We start from the raw sequence: 19711 nt of genomic DNA, 5'->3' as shown, positions 1-19711 counted from the left end.
CGTACTGGGTTTCGCCTGCGACCTCCTGCATGTTTATTTAACACAGAACCTGTTTCTACAAATGTTCGATACCACAACATTATGGAATCGTATTTAGGTACATTACGCACACCATACGTCAAAATTCCCTTTGAACTCTTTTAACATTCTCAAATTTAGCACACCAAAGAACACATTGTGGCCGCTGTTGGTTTGTAGTAGCCATTTTATTCATCTACGATTTTCATTTATCCTTTCAGATTATGTATTGTTGATTGTCATATGTGAAAACTCTCATCTTTTAATCATAATATAACCAGCAAGAAATTTTTCTACTATCATAATAGTTTTATAATAATAAATTAATATTATCCATACCCAAACGGATCAGGCTGTAATAATAATAATAATAATAATAATAATAATAATAATAATAATAATAATAATAATAATAATAATAATAATACTTACTGGATTTTGAGGAACCGGAGGTTCATTGCCGGGCTCACATAAGCCCGCCATTGGTCCCTATCCTGAGCAAGATTAATCCATTCTCTATCATCATATCCCACCTCCCTTAAATTCATTTTAATATTATCTTCCCATCTACGTCTCGGCCTCCCTAAAGGTCTTTTTCCCTCTGGCTTCCCAACTAACACTATATGCATTTCTGGATTCGCCCATACGTGCTACATGCCCTGTCCAACTCAAACGTCTGGATTTAATGTTCCTAACTATGTCAAGTGAAGAATACAATGCGTGCAGTTCTGTGTTGTGTAACTTTCTCCATTCTCCTGTAACTTCATCCCTCTTAGCCCCAAATATTTTCCTAAGCACCTTATTCTCAAACACCCTTAACCTATGTTCCTCTCTCAAAGTCAGAGTCCAAGTTTCACAACCATAAAGAACAACCGGTAATATAACTGTTTTATAAATTCTAACTTTAAGATTTTTTGACAGCAGACTGGATGATAAAAGCTACTCAACCGAATAATAACAGGCATTTCCCATATTTATTCTGTGTTTAATTTCCTCCCGAGTATCATTTATATTTGTTACTGTTGCGCCAAGATATTTGAACTTCTCCACCTCTTCAAAAGATAAATTTCCAATTTTTATATTTCCATTTCGTACAATATTCTCGTCACGAGACATAATCATATAGTTCGTCTTTTCGGGATTTACTTCCAAACCTATCTCTTTACTTCCTGTAAAATTCCCGTGTTTTCTCTAATCGTTTGTGGATTTTCTCCTAACATGTTCACGTCACCCGCATAGACAAGCAGCTGATGTAACCCGTTCAATTCCAAACCCTCTCTGTTATCCTGGACTTCCCTAATGGCATACTCTAGAGCAAAGTTAAAAAGTAAAGGTGATAATGCATCTCCTTGTTTTAGCCCACAGTGAATTGGAAACGCATCAGATAGAAACTGACCTATACGAACTTTGCTGTACGTTTCACTGAGACACATTTTAATTTAATCGAACTAATTTCTTGGGTATACCAAATTCAATAAGAATATAATATAAAACTCTCTCTCTTAACCGAGTCATATACCTTTTTGAAATCTGTGAAGAACTGATGCACTGTACCCTTATACTCCCAATTTTTCTCCATTATCTGTCGAATACAAAATATCTGGTCAATAGTTGATCTATTAGGCCTAAAATCACACTGATGATCCCCAATAATTTCATCTACATATGGAGTTAAGTAATTGACTTGGATTAGGCGGGCTGACTTATTCCGACTCCTTCAACCCTGGCGCTTATTTGACAGGAGCATGAGTAGGCCACAAAGTCATTCTGAGAGTCCTGGCGGTGAAGTAACCGGAGCGTGAAACTAACCATTGACTTCAAATTCAAAGTTGAGCTTAATAATGTTTGCCCCTTTTATGCCCCGAGGCGTGATGCTTTTGTCTCAAAGACAAAGCGGGGTAGGAGCTTTTAGACTGTCACAACTTACATAACTACTATGAACGCGAACTCTCAGCTGCCGGTTCCGGAAATGAGATGAACAATAAGACAACGTTCACTCACCTCGAGTGTGTGTCCAGTGAAGTCCTTCCCACAGAACTCGCACCTCGCCCTCCGCTGCGGGCAGGTGTACTTGAGGTGGTCCTCCATCAGGACTCGGGGGATCTGCGCCCCACACTTGTTGGTGCAAGGCACAGCGTCGTGCTTGCACGTGTTCAGGTGCGCCTGTCGGGACGGAAACAAAACGTTACATGTCGTTCCCATACACAATAGTTTTACTCGTATTTCCTGAGTAGGGGCAGTCTATTCAGAATAGTGCAGATGTCCATGCAGTAGTCTCGTTTATCTGGTCAGCCCAGTCCAGTCAGTTTTTTCATATTATTTCTCGACTTTGAAAATGAATAATGATTTGGCTGTTGTGCCGATGGTGATAGTTTATTTTAGTTATAAAAAATAACTACCGTCTGTGATGTAAATAAATGCATGTGTTACAGTTAATCGTGATTGGTTGCCGACAAAAACTCAAACATCGCATGTCAGGTTCGTGCAAGTAAACCGTGTAACGTAAATTTAATTGTAATTATTATTGCAGATTTAAATAATTTAAGCAAAAAGAACGAAAGAATCTACCTGTATTTGCTGCGTAACGACAAAATATTTCTTTGCGTCAGCGCGAAGTGGTCAGACGAAGAAACCAAGTAACCCCTATACAAGGTGTAACAGAATAACTATTCCTAATTTTCTGATGTGATAGAGGGCATGAAATTAAACTTTTTTCCTTAATAAAGTAATGTCCGGAAATGCTTCGTTTCCAAATGATAGTGATCTGAAGAAAAAAAATAAAAGAATCTCGTCTTGGAAAGTTACTTTATTTAATTTCTATGATTACACAATAACTTTTTTATCTAATGCCAGACATTAAGAAAATGGTATTGACAAACTATAGGAACTGTTCAAAATTGCCCTGTTGTTCACACACGAAGTATAACGCCGTATGATTGAACGATGAATCCTTCGAAATATCTGTGGTAGGTGACGAAGATCGCGAAAAGCAAGAATAATTTTAGTTTTTCTGCTGTATCGATGGGTGTTTCATAAACAATTGATTTAATATGACCCCAAACACAAAAATCAACTGGAGCCATATCTGGGGAATGTGCCGGCCAAGCAACTGAACCTGCTCTTCCTATACAACGATTCGGAAAATGTACATTTAAATAATTTCGACAATTTAAGCCGAAATATGCGAGTGCACCGTCGTGTTGAAAGATAATGTTTTTCCGCATATTAATCGGGACATCTTTTAATTAGCTCCGGAAGCATTTCCGCAAGAGAAATGTCATAAACATGTCCATTCAATCACGCCCCACTAGATAGTTATCAACAAATCCAACCAAATATTTACAGAAAACTTCCATTGATTTCGGAGATTCTTAACAGCTTTAGAATTCTTGTCATTCCAAATGTGACTGTTGTGTGTAACTACAAATGCAGCCATATTGTCAATGATGAGATCTGTCTTTTATACGAAGCATTTCCGGACACTACTTTATTTAAAAAAAATGTTTATTTTCATGTCATCTATCACATCACAAAATGAGGAATAATTATTCTGTTACACCCTGTAGATATAAATGTGAGATAGGTAGGTAGGTAGATTTATAAATAGATGTATAAATCAGTGAGTGGATGGTATGGGTGGAAAAAGGTATAGGTATAAGATACGTAGATTTACATAGGATATCTCATGTAAATAAATACGTGCATGTTGCTGGAGTTTCATAATTGGTCGTCTGCCACAGTACATTCGACTGTAATTAATAATAGCGGCAATAAATTTTTATATTCAACGCGTAGGCTATATGCACACAGATTGTAGTCATGTTAAATTATTCTATTTGATAATGCATCCATAGCATCCATAACGATTCATTGCAATAGATCACAGTAATTAATCGTAAACTGATCAGTACGCAATTTGAGTGATTGCCTGGAGGAAGATATCAAACATTTCCGCTATCATAATCAGAAACAGGCAAAATATGAAATTTCATATCATAAACCATTGCCGCTAGCGGTATGGGAACAAGGATTTTTATGCTTTGCAATGTGTAGAATCCATTTAATGTCAAAAGTTTTCATATTCTATAATACTTCAGTAAAATTTTCATATTTCACAAAAAAAAAAAAATTCCATACTTTTTTTTTCATATTTACATGATTTTCTCCTCCTCCTCCGTTATATACAGTGCTCAAAGAAATTGTTGCATAATCTATTATCTAATTGCAGACTTATGAAGAAATATGTAAATTTATTTTTGTGTTATTTAAGGACCCCTCTCTAAATACTGGGAGGCGAGAAGAAGAATGACTTTGCCAAATTCAAAGCATTAAATAATAATAATAATAATAATAATAATAATAATAATAATAATAATAATAATAATAATAATAATAATAATAATAATAATAATAATAATTTATTTTAACTGGCAGAGTTAAGGCCATTTGGCCTTCTCTTCCACTCAACCATTATGATAGAAAATTACTACATTGCTGTGAATATAACATAATTAATACAGTACAATAAAATACTATACAAAGCAATACAATAGTACAATACAATATAATACGTAATCAATATAATACAATGAATTCTTTTTATCTTCACAACACCAATACAATAATTATGTAATAATAATAATAATAATAATAATAATAATAATAATAATAGTCATACCTAAATTAAATTAAGTTATTAAACTCGATCACAATTATAACTTCGATTTGACTGCGCCCGTAAGAAATCGTTTAGCCTTTTCTTGAAAGTGGTTATTGCTGGCAGCCCCTGATCTTCTGAGGTAGAGAATTCCATTCACGAGGGACTCAGACTGAGACATACATACATACAAACATACATACATACATACATACATACATACATACATACATACATACATACATACATACATACATAGGCCTACATACATACATACATACGTGAATTTTATGAGACTCATAATGTGAAATTGCAATTGGCAATTCTATTAGAAATATCATGAAAAGATGAGAGATATTTTAGCGCGTTATGGCGATATTTTGGTACATTTTGAGGGTTAGCTGGACAATTTGAAGATAAACTCATTGCGCTGTTGACACCGAGTCTACTAGTAATTTAAGATAGACAATGAATGTTTCACAAGCACTTCGCTACTGATAATATGACAGTGTCGTTTGGTTACTGAAATAGCTGGCGTAACCAAGGATTTAATATGTGGAAATAATTTGACCAATCTAAAGGAACTGACGCGGAAGAACACAAAATGCTTTTGTTAACGTTGAGAGCATCAGTAATTTTGAATGGACAATGGTTAGGCTCTTCCTGCTTGTCTTATATCTTCATTTCGTTTCAAGGATCTTTATGCCCTTAAAAGTCCATCGCTCCCAGCCAGTTCGAAGCGCGAACCTTGGATATAATAATAAACATGATAGCCATTCAACCGCTGAAGACGGCTATTTAAATTACTAATTAACTTTAGGGGTGGAGGCTTCCCTTCGCTTAAACTCTCGCTTGCTTCTCACGGGGCGCTAATACGAGTAGCAGCCGTCGTTCTCCTACGTGACATCCTCGTTGTAATATCGCAGCTGATGACCGAATGTCAAGTATATCAATTACGATCATTCACGTGTGAATCTATCTGTGTTTAACTCGGATTCTCTGGGACGTGACATCCTCGTCAGGGGCACGTGACGCCACCCGCACAACGGAGCCGTGCTTGTCCGTGTTTCCGCTCTTGTAAGACCCCCACATCCTCTGTTCCGCGAGGCACGTAAGGAACCTGATACTTTGCTGAAACAGAGCACGTGGTTCACTTCGGAAATAGAAGCTATAAATCTTGCTTTAATATGACACTTTTTAGAGGGAGACCTCTTTTTAATGCTCATGTGTTAAAGAAAAATGTGTTCTCCAAGATTGAAAAACCAGGTTTGGGCAGGATCGTATTTGTTTGTTCTTGACAAACTTTTCTCTTTTATTTCGTTAAATATTGGCGAACTTCGCATGTAGCCTATGTATGTGATGTGTGTGTGTGTGCGTGCGTGCGTGCGTGTACGAGCGTTCGTTTTGTGCTTTTATGGCATTCCATTTCTCTCTCGGCTCCATAAGTCGTCGTGGACTTTGACTTCACAAGAGGAGAATACAAACTGAAAATACCATGTTTAATTAGACTAAGAGGAAGGCAGAAAATAGGAAGGATTGGAGGATGCTGGGTTTGCAGTGAAAAACCTGCCCGTGGACAGAACACTTATGTATGTTATGTGTGTAGTTAATTTGTACGACTAGAATGCAGATAAGCACTGCCATAAGTAATTTGAAGTCGAGTAAACTGTGGATGTTGCAGGAGCAGTATTGCTACTATAGCTCTCTATCTATCCTGTTTGTGCACAGTACAACACTTCGCAATAATACACTAATGCATACAAAAATAGTAGAGTCCCACTTTCATGAAATGTCATGAAACATAAACGAGAAGAAATCTGGGGCAACAGATCTTGCGTTTACATTACCATATGTTTAAAAGGGATGCTAGGCTAATTTATTTGATGCCATCCTAGCATTATATAAACAGGCTGGTTTTACATCCAATATTGTGCGTAATCGGATTAATCGCTATGACGTAATACCGGAACGCTTGGACCTGAAAGGTCATCCATTTCTCGTTATTCAGTTCCAATGTCAGGCACAACTAATCGGTACGAACATACGAAGACTTTGTCAGCTATGCGTGCCGAATTATTTCATAATTTATTTCCTACAATATTTAGAATACTAAGAAGCCATAAAGTGTTGTATCCAACCCGTGGATAATCTTATTATGACGCTCGTGAAATTTGTCGCACGAACGATAGTGACTCATGCCATAATCATCAAGATTATCCACTTGTTGCATAAATAACTATTGACATCCACGTGTTTACGACTACATACCGAGAAAAATAAGTACATTGCGGACAGTTCTAACGTGTAACGTCTGTAATACACACACACACACACACACACACACACACACACACACACACACTCACTCACTCACTCACTCACTCACTCACTCTCTCTCTCTCTCTCTCTCTCTCTCGTCTTACAGTAAATTGTCCTTATTTATCCTAATTCCATTGCCCTAATTGCTGTAGGGACCTTACACACAATCATAGAGATTTCCTCAAATCCCCTGTCACTTTTTTACTGTTGTACTCTGGCTGTTATTCCATTGCGCCAACGCACTTGGTTGTTTCCTTTGGTTTACACAAAAAATCTCTCACAAAAAATACAAATTTTCTCTGGTTAACAAGTAGAACTGACAGTCAACTTATATGTAGGCCTACTGAGGAACACATTTCGCAGAAAAACTTGATAATTCTAAGCAGCAGGTTTCATGACTTGCGGGTTCGTTGAAGCATGGGTTCGAATCCTTCTCGTGATGATTACTTGATTTGATATTTTATGAGGTCTTTCCTAACTGTAGGACAACTGTGAGATAATATCATGTCGAATCCTCGGACTCGTCTCGTCAAAATACTATTTCGCTGTCCCCAATTTCACTCAGGCTCTATAGCCACGCGTTTCGTACTGTTGAAGAACCGATTACAGTCTCTCAAGAAAGTAGCTACTCGTATGAATCCGCAGTCCGTTCTTATGTACAAATTTTCTACAGTATTTTAAAAAAAAGGCCCAGTGGTAGTTAACCAGTCGACTTTAGTTCACCGTAAAATTCGCGTAAACAAAATTTGACAGTCTCTATTATTTCTTCACGCATTCCAAAAATGTTGAGCTCCCTTACCTTGAGTTTCCTGAGCTCGCCGGACCACTTGCAGCCTTCCTTGTGGTGGATGCAGTACACCACGGAGCCCATGATGGCTTTTTCAGAGTCCGGGTCGGGATAAATCTGCAACACAAAGAAATAAACCGAGCATGAAGAAAACGTTCTGCTCCACGGCGGCACGTAAATAGATGTGGTACGAAGCACAATTCCGTAATAAGCCATCACGCCGTACACGGGCACTGCTTCTCCAAGACGCACTAGTCCTATTTTGGTTAGTCCAGTAGGCTGACATAGCAACAAGTACTAATAAAAACTTCATATGCTATAGTACGTTGCGCTCAGAGAGAAATGATTCTATTAGGAAACTTGAAGAATCGATGGAAATAGAATTAATCAATAACAGTTGAAGTTACAAGATCATGGAACTTCTTTTGCCTTCTGTTAAAGTAATAATTAGAGCTAGGATTCGTATGTAGTAAAAGCTAATACTTTTACAGTCTTACTAATAAACAGTGTATAGTTTTTATACGAGATTTATGCAGAGTTGAGACAGAAAACGTTACTAATAAACCGTGAATAAGCTATGGACGTATAAACAGGCTGTAACTATACAATGGGAATTGTTTTGCAGTAGTTATATACACGAAACCCCTTGTTTAAGCGTTGTATATAGCGAAAAAATGGCCGCCCCTCTAACAGCTGTTCGTATCGACTGTCATTTTACAATAATGGTTACCTTATAACCACGGAAGAACAAACCAAAGATCATAGAATTATTAGAATAATATTGTTGTAGCTTGTACTCTTTGACCAAAATGTAGTGTGGTAATCGATTAGAGCCAGTTGTACTATCGATATTTAACATGCCACACTAGAGCGCTCTACCGGATGCAGTAGAGAACCTCAGATATTCTATTACCTTTCGTAACGAAGTAATGACGAAACTATGACGTAGCTGTGTAACAGTTATACTTTTATACACGACGTATGTAGTGATTATTAGTAAGGAATTTAACCACGACTTATAAACGAGCTACTCATTGTATAAGTATAAGACAGTTAAACGTCTGTATATAGAGTTTTTATTAGTAAGACCGTTAGTCGGTATAGTTTATAAACATGCAAGCCATACCCCACATTCCTTATACTTGCCATTCTTGTCGTTCAGTACTTCCATTAGTTAGCGCTAAGGATTTTAATCCTCTTAACCACCACTTACAAAACAGCGGGGGGTTTAAAAGCTTCATTGTTTAGTCCTTCTGACTTTCTTGGCATTTCGAGTCTTCTCAACCAGGCTTAAAACCTTCTTAACCGGCATCACATCGACTTAACTATACTCGGCATCATTTTTAACTCTTACTACATACAAATCCTAGCTCTAGTAATAGGCTAATAATCAATGGTCAAATTATGGAACAGGATAATGAGTTTTCTAAATATCAATGTGTACGACCGAAGCAAACTGGAAGTACCTGCATGGACGAAGGGATGAATGGAGTGGTAAGGGCATTGGTCCCAACGTTGCTAATTTAATTGGTTTTATATGGTACCAGAGTTTCTACTTCGTTGTACCTACAGTATGTTCATTAAGTACAAACTAATCGCGTCATATTTTAAATCAGTCATGTCAACTGATGCCCATATGGGCAAGCGCGCGCTTTAGAGCTCGGGAGAGCCTGAGCTCTTTACAGCGGAAAGGGAAGAGGCAGACGAGCTATATACAGGGATAGCCAGCACTGATTCAATGAATAAAGGGAAGAGAACTTATTAAAACTATATCCATGTTAATTTTTAGATTTGTCTGAGAAGTATAAGTGCATTATAAGAATTTAAGTTTCAATTTTAATGCTCATTTTTCACGAGTTTCCTTTTTATTCAAAAGCAGTATTTTCTCAACATTTTACAGAAAGGTGAAATTTTCAGATATGTTCATTTAGTACCTTACAGGTACTGAAACAATGTTTTTGTAAATCTAATATATCGTAAATATGTATTACTGAAGATACGTATTGGAAATTTTGAAAATATTCGCATGGAAAATGTTTGTAAGAAAATGAATTTACAAAGCAACTACTGTTACATCATAAACAAAGATATGTGCCCATGTGTTGTAAAAACGTTAGCTCTATAGCTTCATCAGATTTCGAGAAAATAATTTAATATTCTGATGATAGGAAGTTGCGCACCAATATCACCTTGAAAGCATAATGTGATAAGGGTTTTGTTATGTAATATTAGTTACAGTTGAAACATATACCTAGGTAACTTTGCTTTGTACTGTAATATTGTTTTGATTAGTTTATTGGTTACTTTTATAAGACTAAAGATAGGATTATCAATATCAATTCCAAGTTATCATGTCATACTTAATCTCTTTCTTTGGGATATCACTTTCTTCATGAATGATGTTTCATTCACTTAATATAGTATATTTTTACTACTATGAAATTGATGTGAATATTCCTTCTTAACTCTTTATTACGTTATTAACTGCAATATTAAGAAATTGGTGTTAGTACTTTGTTTCATAGACAATATGGATAATATCAAATAGCAAATAGCCATGTAAAATAACGACATAAAATTTCACGTTCTGTTTGAAGTTTGTACACCACTGTTTTCTTAATCTAACAGGCTCCTTATTCATATACATAATCCTTGCTTCTTCCATACCTAGCGCTTGATGCCAGCGCACGACGTCAAGGTCAGAAAAATGCGCTTGCTTTGACATCACTGTTTTAAATGAAGAATATGAGTAGGCCTAGGTCTAAACTAAATTTACTATTACGTTTGTTTACTCACCAAAGAAAATATGGAAACCCTATTCTTTGGTAGAGATTGCACCATGCATCTATCTGCAATTGCATTCACTGGGACTCGAATTATAGGCCGGATTTCGGTTTTGTTTCAATAAATTGTACTGCACGTTGTGGAGAGAGTTCAGCGCGGTTCCCGGCCGAGAAAATGGGCATGAGATATGCTTGCACGATCGGCGGCATAGACTATTGCCGCCCTCACATAAGACCGCCATCGGTCCCTATCCTGAGCAAGATTAATCCAGTCTTTGCTGTTGTCGTGCCAGAGAATCAGTTCCATTCTGAGGCTTATTTTAGGGTTTCGTAACAAGCTGTTTTTTTTTTACGGTGATGGGTTGTTAGCCTTTCGCCCAACCCCCAAGCTGGAGGACCAGTCTTTATCGGCTGTTCGCGATTGCTTATTCAATACATTCGCAGCTATCCTCCATAACTGGAGGCCGTCTCCTCTATCCGCAACTTGAGGACGCGCCGTGCCGTGGTGATAGGGATCCACAGTACATGGATCCTATTTACACATGAATAAGTATGATCTCAAAATAATTACCTTTTTCCCCTGAAACTAACTGTACGTTGAATAGACTTGTGATACCTGACCTGTCAATGAGCTTCAATGAACTTCCGGATTAGAGGGGCAGTTAATAGCCTATACGTATAAATGAAGTGCTCGGTTTCGAAATTCCTCTGCTGTAGAAGCAGAGCATCCTGGGTAACCACGTGTGTGGCGGCTTTCATTCGAAAGGAAGTTGGTTCCTTGTATGGCTTCTCATAGAGATTCTTCCTTCCTTATGAACCCGAATCAAGGAATTTTGCTGTTCATTAACAAAAACTAGTCCCTGTACTACGGTTTGAAAATGTTCTAGAAAACATTTCTCAAATTACGGCGCTGCTGATGTCTCAGTAATTATGTAATGGCGCCCCTTAACAGAAGAAATGCGTTTTTACTCTTATTTCTTAAGCAGTTAGATAATAGAAACTTAAATATTATCTCTCTAATATTAGCCTTATGAAGAATAATTTTATTTGTAAATAATCATAAATTCTCATTCATAATGATAGCATTTCTGTGAATTAAAGCGTAGAAATATGCAAGCACAAATGATGTATAGACCCAGAAACAAAATTTGGCCAGAAACAAAATTCAGGTGACCCAAATTTTGTTTCTAGGTCTGTACAAAGTTAAAAAAAATGGCCTGAAGTTAGCAAGGTGAGCTATTATTTTTAACTGAAGTATCATCTTGCATTTTACATCTCTACACTGAAAGAATTGCGAACCTACGACCCTAAAGAGTGGAATCATGTAGGTACTTTCTCAACCCAGCTGTGCGCGCATTCTGAATTTAAGCATATTTCTGAGTGAAATCTTAACAAATATTATCTTCTCACAAAACACGGGAAAATCTGCACTCAACTGTTAAGTATTCGAATCATTTCTTCCTCCACCTCCACCTCTTCATCGTCCTCCTGGTGCTGCTACTCCAAGAATTATTCAAACCATAATATGAGCAAGAACTCCCTTGAGGAATTTGTAAGGACTAATGTAACTTAGCGTAACACTAAGCTCAAGAAGTCTCAGATGCTGCACATGTCAAAGCGTGCGCATGCTGCCATCTAATGTTATCTCATGTGACTGCTTCCTGTTACACATAAAATGTGACACTTTCCCGTTCGTACATCAACAAAGACGTATAGTCATGTAAAAAAAATTGAATATGGCAAGAAATTGGCTTAAATATGACTTCGAAAGTCAAATATGGATTTATATAACTAATACTCGTAAATACTGCGCCACTTCTATCGTGAAAGCTGGAAACAAGCATAATAAATAACTTATATATGAAAAAATAGAGGAGAGTGAATGATGCCATGGAAATTCATGCCCTATTGTCTGAATATGTGCGCTTTTTCGACACTGCATAGTTTCTTATTCCATGGATATATAAATAAAATAATTAATTTAAGAGGCCTTCACTCTGATCACGGTCTGAATGCACTGTGAAGGTAATCGTTCACTTCATCGGACGAATCGCACGGATCGGAAAAAGACTATATTTGCTGTAATTGTTATGTAATAGCGTTCACTACATCGTATCGCACGCATCGGCTCTCGGCAAATCCGTCCATGTTTCTCGGATGAGCAACTTTTCCGATGCGTGCGATCATGGCCTTCTTTAATAAATCAATTTTAATTGCTCAACTGTTACTATTATGTTGTGCCATGTTCAGTGTCGCGCCAAAATGGCAGACGGAAAACTTATTTCTCTTGTAGAAAATTGCGAAGAATTATATAATTTGAGGCGTTACCATTACAGTAATCAAGTCGTTTCTTACATATATATTATATAACCAATATCTCTTTCGTTCCTTCCTCTTCAATTAAGACGCATGAAGCAATTAAAAATTATTATTCGCTAACAGTCATAATTAATAGACCTAACCTCAAACTCCTCTGTTTTCAGCAATGTCAATGTCGTACGACGTCATGTTTTAAACAGCTTATAGGGAATCCGATGAGGGGATGAAGCAGAGCCGTTACAATGAACGCACTGCACTTAAAATATCCGTTGCGTACGATTCGTACGAGGAGTGCGATACGATGTAGTGAACGCTTACCTTGTTACGGACGTCGTGGCGCGAAGTTTGGGATCCAGTGATCTGTAGGTGTGAAATATGGGCATTCGGGGATCTTTCTTTTACAACACTTTGAAAGTCTTAGGAAATGGTGAGAGAGAGAGAGAGAGAGAGAGAGAGAGAGAGAGAGAGAGAGAGAGAGAGAGAGAGAGAGAATTTGTAGATCAGCTTATAAAATGCTGAAAAGTATTCTGTCGACTTCAATTAAATTCTGTATAAAGGTAAACCCTTATGGGCCATGAAAGGCACAAAGGGTAGCAGGAAGTCAAGGCTCCCATCTTTCCTACACAACGGCATTAGTAGCAGTAGAGATGTCAAATCTACGCCCTTGCCGCCTTTAGCCCCAAAGAAATACCCGTCCACACCTGTGGAGTAACGGTTAGCGCGTCTCGTCACGAAACCAGGTGGCCCGGGTTCGATTCCCGGTCGGGGCAAGTTACCCGGTTGAGGTTTTTTCCGGGGTTTTCCCTCAACCCAATATGAGCAAATGCTGGGTAAATTTCGGTGCTGGACCCCGGACTCATTTCACCGGCATTATCACTTTCACCTCATTCAGACGCTAAATAACCTGAGATGTTGATATAGCGTCGTAAAATAACCCACTAAAAAAAAAGAAATACCCCTGTTAGGGCCTACTAATTTCTGTTAGAAGCTGAGTAAACCTCATGGTTATATTGCAGCCAGAATTAAAAAATCCATGACCTCATCAGGAATGTATCCCGCGACCTTCCGGTTTACAGCGCAGTGCCTTAACTGCTACGCTACTACGCGCCTCGAATTCAGTGTAGTGTATCTATTTATTTTGAAATAGACGTCTGCAGCAGCTGAAACTAAGTGAATTGACGGCTTCAGTCCTGAACAATTTCTGTGAAAAATAGAGGCCTGTGTAGGTCTTCTATGTGTACTTCGATTCCCCGTATCGTAATTCCATAATTTTTCTTTTATCTTGATATCTATCGTTCTATCGTCTCTAAGCGGCTTCTGTAGTCTAAGAAGATACGATACAGAAGAAGAATTTATTGCCACTCTTCAGTTTCATTCACGCGCCTTGTGTAGTGCACATGCTGCATCCACCGTGACGGGTCTCCTCTGCTCTTCTTGGGTTTGACGTGAATGAATTATGACGAGTTATAAAACTGTTCGCAGAAATTACGGCATATGGCTGACAGACGCAACTGGAGTGAAACTGAAGTCGAAGTTGCTGCTGAGAATAAGGAATGTGTCGTTGCATAAGGTTACAGCCAATTATGAGTAGGCTATCTGTATACAACCAGGCTACCGAAACGTATTTCGTATTACAAAATGTGCACAGGAAAAGAATATAAGGGGAGGGATCAAGATAAAGATAGAAGGAAAAGCAATAGTGGACATTAAGAGACCTATGTAAAACCTAATGCATGGTATGAGAAGGAGAAGGAGCAAAAAAAAAAAAAAAAAGCTAGGCTAATAACATGAGCTGCTGCAAAGAAGTCAAAAGAAGGATAGCAATGGCAAAGGAAGCTTTTAATACAAAAAAGGAGCATCTTCTGCGGACCTCTGGAGAAAGAACTAAGGAAGAGACTAGTGAAGTACTTTGTGTGGAGTGTAGCTTTGTATGGAGGCAGAAACATAGACTTACGACGATGTGAAGAGAAGCGACTAGAAGCATTTGATGTGGAGAAGGACGAAGCGTGTGAAATGAGCAGAAAGAATAAGAAACGAAGCTGTGTTGAGAAGAGTGGGTGAAGAAAGAATGATGCTGAAACTGATGAGGAAGAGGAAAAGGAATTGGCTAGGTCACTGGTTGAGAAGAAACTGCCTTCTGAAGGATGCACTGGAAAGAATGGTGAACGGAGAAGAGTTCGGGGCAGAAGAAATCAGATGATAAACGACTTTAAGATATATGGATCATATGCGGAGACTAAGAGGAAGGCAGAAAATAGGTAAGACTAGAGAATGCTGGGTTTGCAATGGAAGACCTGCCCTTGGGCAGAACACTATGCATTAATGAATTGTGGATGGAATGACGAGAGAAAAATGGGAGAACTCCGAGAAAAATCCCTATAACCTTCACTTTGCCTGCCAAAATTATAACTCCGCCAGGGTCCGCAGTCGTCGAAACTCAGCACTTAGCCAACTGAGCTAGCGAGGCGATTATGTCAGTACTACTAGTGAGAATTATTTTGCCTTGAAGCTAAGTGGCATATCAAAGTTGCGATTGGGTATAAACGTGTTTTACATTTCTTCAAAAACTTCTGTGGGATTCACCAATAGTTATGAATAAGACTTATGATTAAGGAACGGATTTCTAGGTGCTAAAAAGAGAGAGATTTATGAATCTTTAAAAGATAATTTAAGACTTTAAGGAATGTATATAAAATTAGCAATTAACAGTTTTAATTTGAGTAAATATCCCATTTTAGGTGCAATTTATGTACAAAGAAGTCATTGCTTTTATGCAAGCTTCTTCAATATTGCATTTGGGCTGTGATTTATTTTAGTTTAATTTTATTGACATTATGATTTTGTGTACTAATAAAGATAGCAAGAGAATCTACCTATTTTTCTAAAAAAACACACAATTAGTAGAGTATAGGACAGCATCTTATTATTGTTTGCAGCAAGACATCACCATATGTTTTTCTATATTCTCCATGATGAATTCCTTCCGATCGTCCCTGAGCAACCAACCGCTTATAAACGGAGAAATTTCTTTCGACGTCACTAGAAGCTAACTTCATGCTTCATACTAGATACCCAGGTGCCCTACCTGGTCAGCACTGGCTCTGGTAGTACAGGGACATTTGGTAGCATGTCCTTAAATAGCAACACACGTGAAGGCGCCTTCTTAAACACCTTCTTCGCCGCTGAAATAACTTTTTTTTTCACGTCAGGATATTGCAACCGATTTTCTCTCCCCTTCTAAGGCAAAAATGGAATTAACTTGCAGTCAGTGTTCGTCGGCAAGAGATTTTTTACAACGTTTTTGGGAATTTTTGCATTTTAGCACAGATATTTTTATTTCAAATATATGCAAAAAAACTAAAAATGATTTTTCGGGCACCTTTTGGGCATTTATAGGAGTTTATACTCCATTTAGGCGTTTTAGGACCTAGGTATGGAATTTTAATAGGGGATCCTGTATACATGAAACATAGAGATATCTGAATAACATCGTCTGGGCACCAAGAGCGATTTCTACTCTCTCACGGGGAGCCATTTATGACTTCTCAACTCCTTTCTTCCCCGCCGAACACCGCGCAGCGTTGATTCCGTAACGGATGAATATTAAGCGTCCCCGTTTAGAGTTTGGATTCGCTCTCGGTGCCCAGCCCTGGTCTAGGACGTAGTAAACAAAATACATAAGGACCTAGAAATCCGTTCTCTAGTTATGATCCATTGTTTTGAAAAATCTAAAGTGAGATAAGAAATCGTCAAAAATGAATGACTATGTCCTAACATTAGAAAACTGCGTATTTATTATTATTATTATTATTATTATTATTATTATTATGTTATTTTATTATTATATTCCTACTACTATTATGATTGTTGATTATAAATACGTGCATGATCTGCATGACTCATGGCATGGTACTAGCACCCTGTGAACACAATGAAGACCTTGAGAACAAGGGAATAATGAATCCTTTCGGGTTGCGTGTCCAGTGAGAAGCAATTATTATGCAGACGAAAAGACGCAAGGGGGCGTGGTAATGAACAGGGCGACGTCCACTCGCCAAAAACGTAAGAAAGATCTGTGTGCTAAGATGTTACGCAGGTACACACTGTTCCCACCTTCACAAAGGATCTAATAGGGCAAGTCTAATTTGGGATCCGCCCTTCCTGCGTGGATTTGTATTTTTTCTGATTTATGAACCTTAATTAAAACATTTCCTTTAACTTACATTCGTATTGATGGTCAGGCTTCAACATAAAATTTATTCACGCATAACCTGAGATTTATTGTTGAGGTAAATATGATTCCAACCTCAAAGCGGTAGTGTTTATAGATGCAAATGCAACGGAAGAAATTCTTTTTCCGCGTGGGATGTGGAAATTTAACTACCATACCGACATGGTTTATGTACCTTGCCTTAAGTTTTAAATTTGTCATTACACGAATAATAATAATAATAATAATAATAATAATAATAATAATAATAATAATAATAATAATAATAAATCCTTCCACGGCGTAGGCCTATTCCGTCCTTACACTTTTCTGGCATCTTTATCTAGAAAGGAAATCACTATACAGTGTGCTTCTAAAGTGATAGTAAAAATTAGGGATAAGAAGTAGAAACGAAGAGAAGAAGAAATGTTCCAGTAACATGGATAATGCCATTTTGTAGTGGTTGGGGCACGCTAAATACTAAGTATTAATTCCAACAAAAGCAGTGATAATTTTATTAATTTATCAATCACGAGACAGTAAAATTCATAATTTTGGCTTCAACACTACAGAAATGTGATTGAACATGTACAAAAGAAACTTTTTGTTTGAATAACAGTGAAGTTTGTGAATAAATAAGACACAGCAGAGTATGAACATGTTAACTGAAGAATTTTACAGCAGGTGTTCAAAATGCTGACCATGCACTTGAATGCATCTGCCTAGTCTTCTCAGCAAAGACCCAGGAATGCACTCGAGCAGTCCTGGGTTATTTTTCATTTGCTGGAAGGTAACTACAATCCGATGCTGCAATTCTTCAAGTGTGGTGATGTCCGTTGTGTAAACTAGGCTTTTTGCACAACCCCATACACAGAAATGTAATGGATTTAAATCCGGTGATGTAGGTACAAGTCCTCCTCTACCTATCCACCGTTCACCATATCGTCTGTTTAAATATTGCCTCACATTTAGAAGGAAAAGAGATGGGGAGAGTGCCGCATACTTACGAAGCAAGAATGTTGCCACTTTACTGTATCCATGCGCTCGGTTCACTGATGGCCCGAACCAGTAAAAAAGGCATTATCTCGTAAACGGTTAATTTGCGGACCCATGTTTATTGGAACATTTTTGCTCTTCGTTTTTACTTCTCATCCCTAAATTTTTTACCATCACTTTTGGAACACCCTGTGTACGGGCAGATATGTCCAAAACCACATTGTCGATATAAGGGATGCTGAAGCGTGTATTTCCGGTAGGTATAATATCAAAATCGGTCTTTTACAATACCACAGTATTTTCTATCTGGAAGGAATGTTGAACGGAAGAAAAGCTCGGAGCAGAAGATATCAGATGGTAGACAACATGAAGCTGTATAGGCTAGATCATATGCAGACATTAAGAGGAGGGGAGAAAATAGGAAAGTTTGGAGAATGCTGAATTTGCAATTAAGGACTTCCCCTTTGGCAGAAAACTGTGAATGAATGAATATTTTCTCTTGATATTTTGTGAAATGAAAAAGTAAAACCTAAGAGAAATTTATTTGGACAAATTGTCATTTAAATATGGGAAATTCCTGTTATTATTCGGTTGAGAAGCTTTTGTCATCTAGTCTGCTGTCAAAAAATCTGAAAGTTAGAATTTATAAAACAGTTATATTACCGGTTGTTCTGTATGGCTGTAAAACTTGGACTCTAACTTTGAGAGAGGAACAGAGATTGAGGGTTTTTGAGAATAAGGTTCTTAGGAAAATATTTGGGGCTAAAAGGGATGAAGTTACAGGAGAATGGAGAAAGTTACACAACGCAGAGCTGCACGTATTATATCCTTCACCTGACGTACTTAGGAACATTAAATCTAGACGTTTGAGATGGGCAGGGCTTGTAGCACGTATGGGCGAATCCAGAAATGCATATAGAGTGTTAGTTGGGAGGCCAGAGGGGTGGGGAGGCCGAGACGTAGATGGGAAGATAATATTAAAATGGATTTGAGGGAGGTGGGATATGATGATAGAGACTGGATTAATCTTGCTCAGGATAGGGACCAATGGCGGGCTTATGTGAGGGCGGCAATGAACCTCCGGGTTCCTTAAAAGCAAGTAAGTAAGTAAGTAATTGTCATTTACCGAAAATTAGCTCTAATTATTTTTCAGTGTTGAAGTGATAAATGAAATAGTGTAGACAGTTCATCCTTTGTGTGTGATACAAGCATGCCCTTCGTGCAATATGAATTCACGACTATACCTTTCACGCAGTATGGAAGCATTTTACTTCGCACATTTTATAATGCCAGGTTACAGCCAACTAGTGCTAAGCTTCAGGTTCGCAGCATATTTCGCATATTTGTTCGTAAGAACGTGGCAGCAGAATGTGACTCGTATGACTGCCCAAGCCGTTCGTACCATATCTAAGTTCAATAAACTCTTTTCTAGTAGTAATGCATGACATTCGTGTAACCAGATAAGAGCACAGTGATACGGGCAACAAGTTGGACGTATTATCAATCGACAAACCGGAACAATTTAACTTAGTGCTCGTGTCCTATTTATACGACACGCCAATATTCCTTCCGTAGTCTTGGGCATAGGGGTAGAATTTGTGATTATTTTGAATGACGTATGG

At 37.8% G+C, this 19711-nt stretch overlaps 1 protein-coding gene across 2 annotated transcripts in view; it reads right to left on the bottom strand.

Annotated features, from left to right (window-relative positions):
* Positions 1-19711, bottom strand: part of Traf4 (TNF receptor associated factor 4) — a 199855-nt gene that overhangs the window by 25147 nt on the left and 154997 nt on the right. For both annotated transcript variants that reach the window (XM_069847020.1, XM_069847019.1), the window contains exons 3-4: positions 7794-7898; positions 2020-2181 (exon numbers count right to left, since the gene is read on the bottom strand). In XM_069847020.1, coding sequence (XP_069703121.1) covers positions 2020-2181; positions 7794-7898 — 267 coding nt within the window. The remainder of the gene's footprint in view (positions 1-2019; positions 2182-7793; positions 7899-19711) is intronic.

The sequence above is a fragment of the Periplaneta americana genome, chromosome 15 (assembly GCF_040183065.1).
Source record: "Periplaneta americana isolate PAMFEO1 chromosome 15, P.americana_PAMFEO1_priV1, whole genome shotgun sequence".
Classification (NCBI taxonomy): Eukaryota; Metazoa; Arthropoda; class Insecta; order Blattodea; family Blattidae; genus Periplaneta; species Periplaneta americana.
The sequence above is the reverse complement of the archived record's forward strand: the minus strand, read 5'-3'. Positions and strand labels throughout refer to the sequence as shown.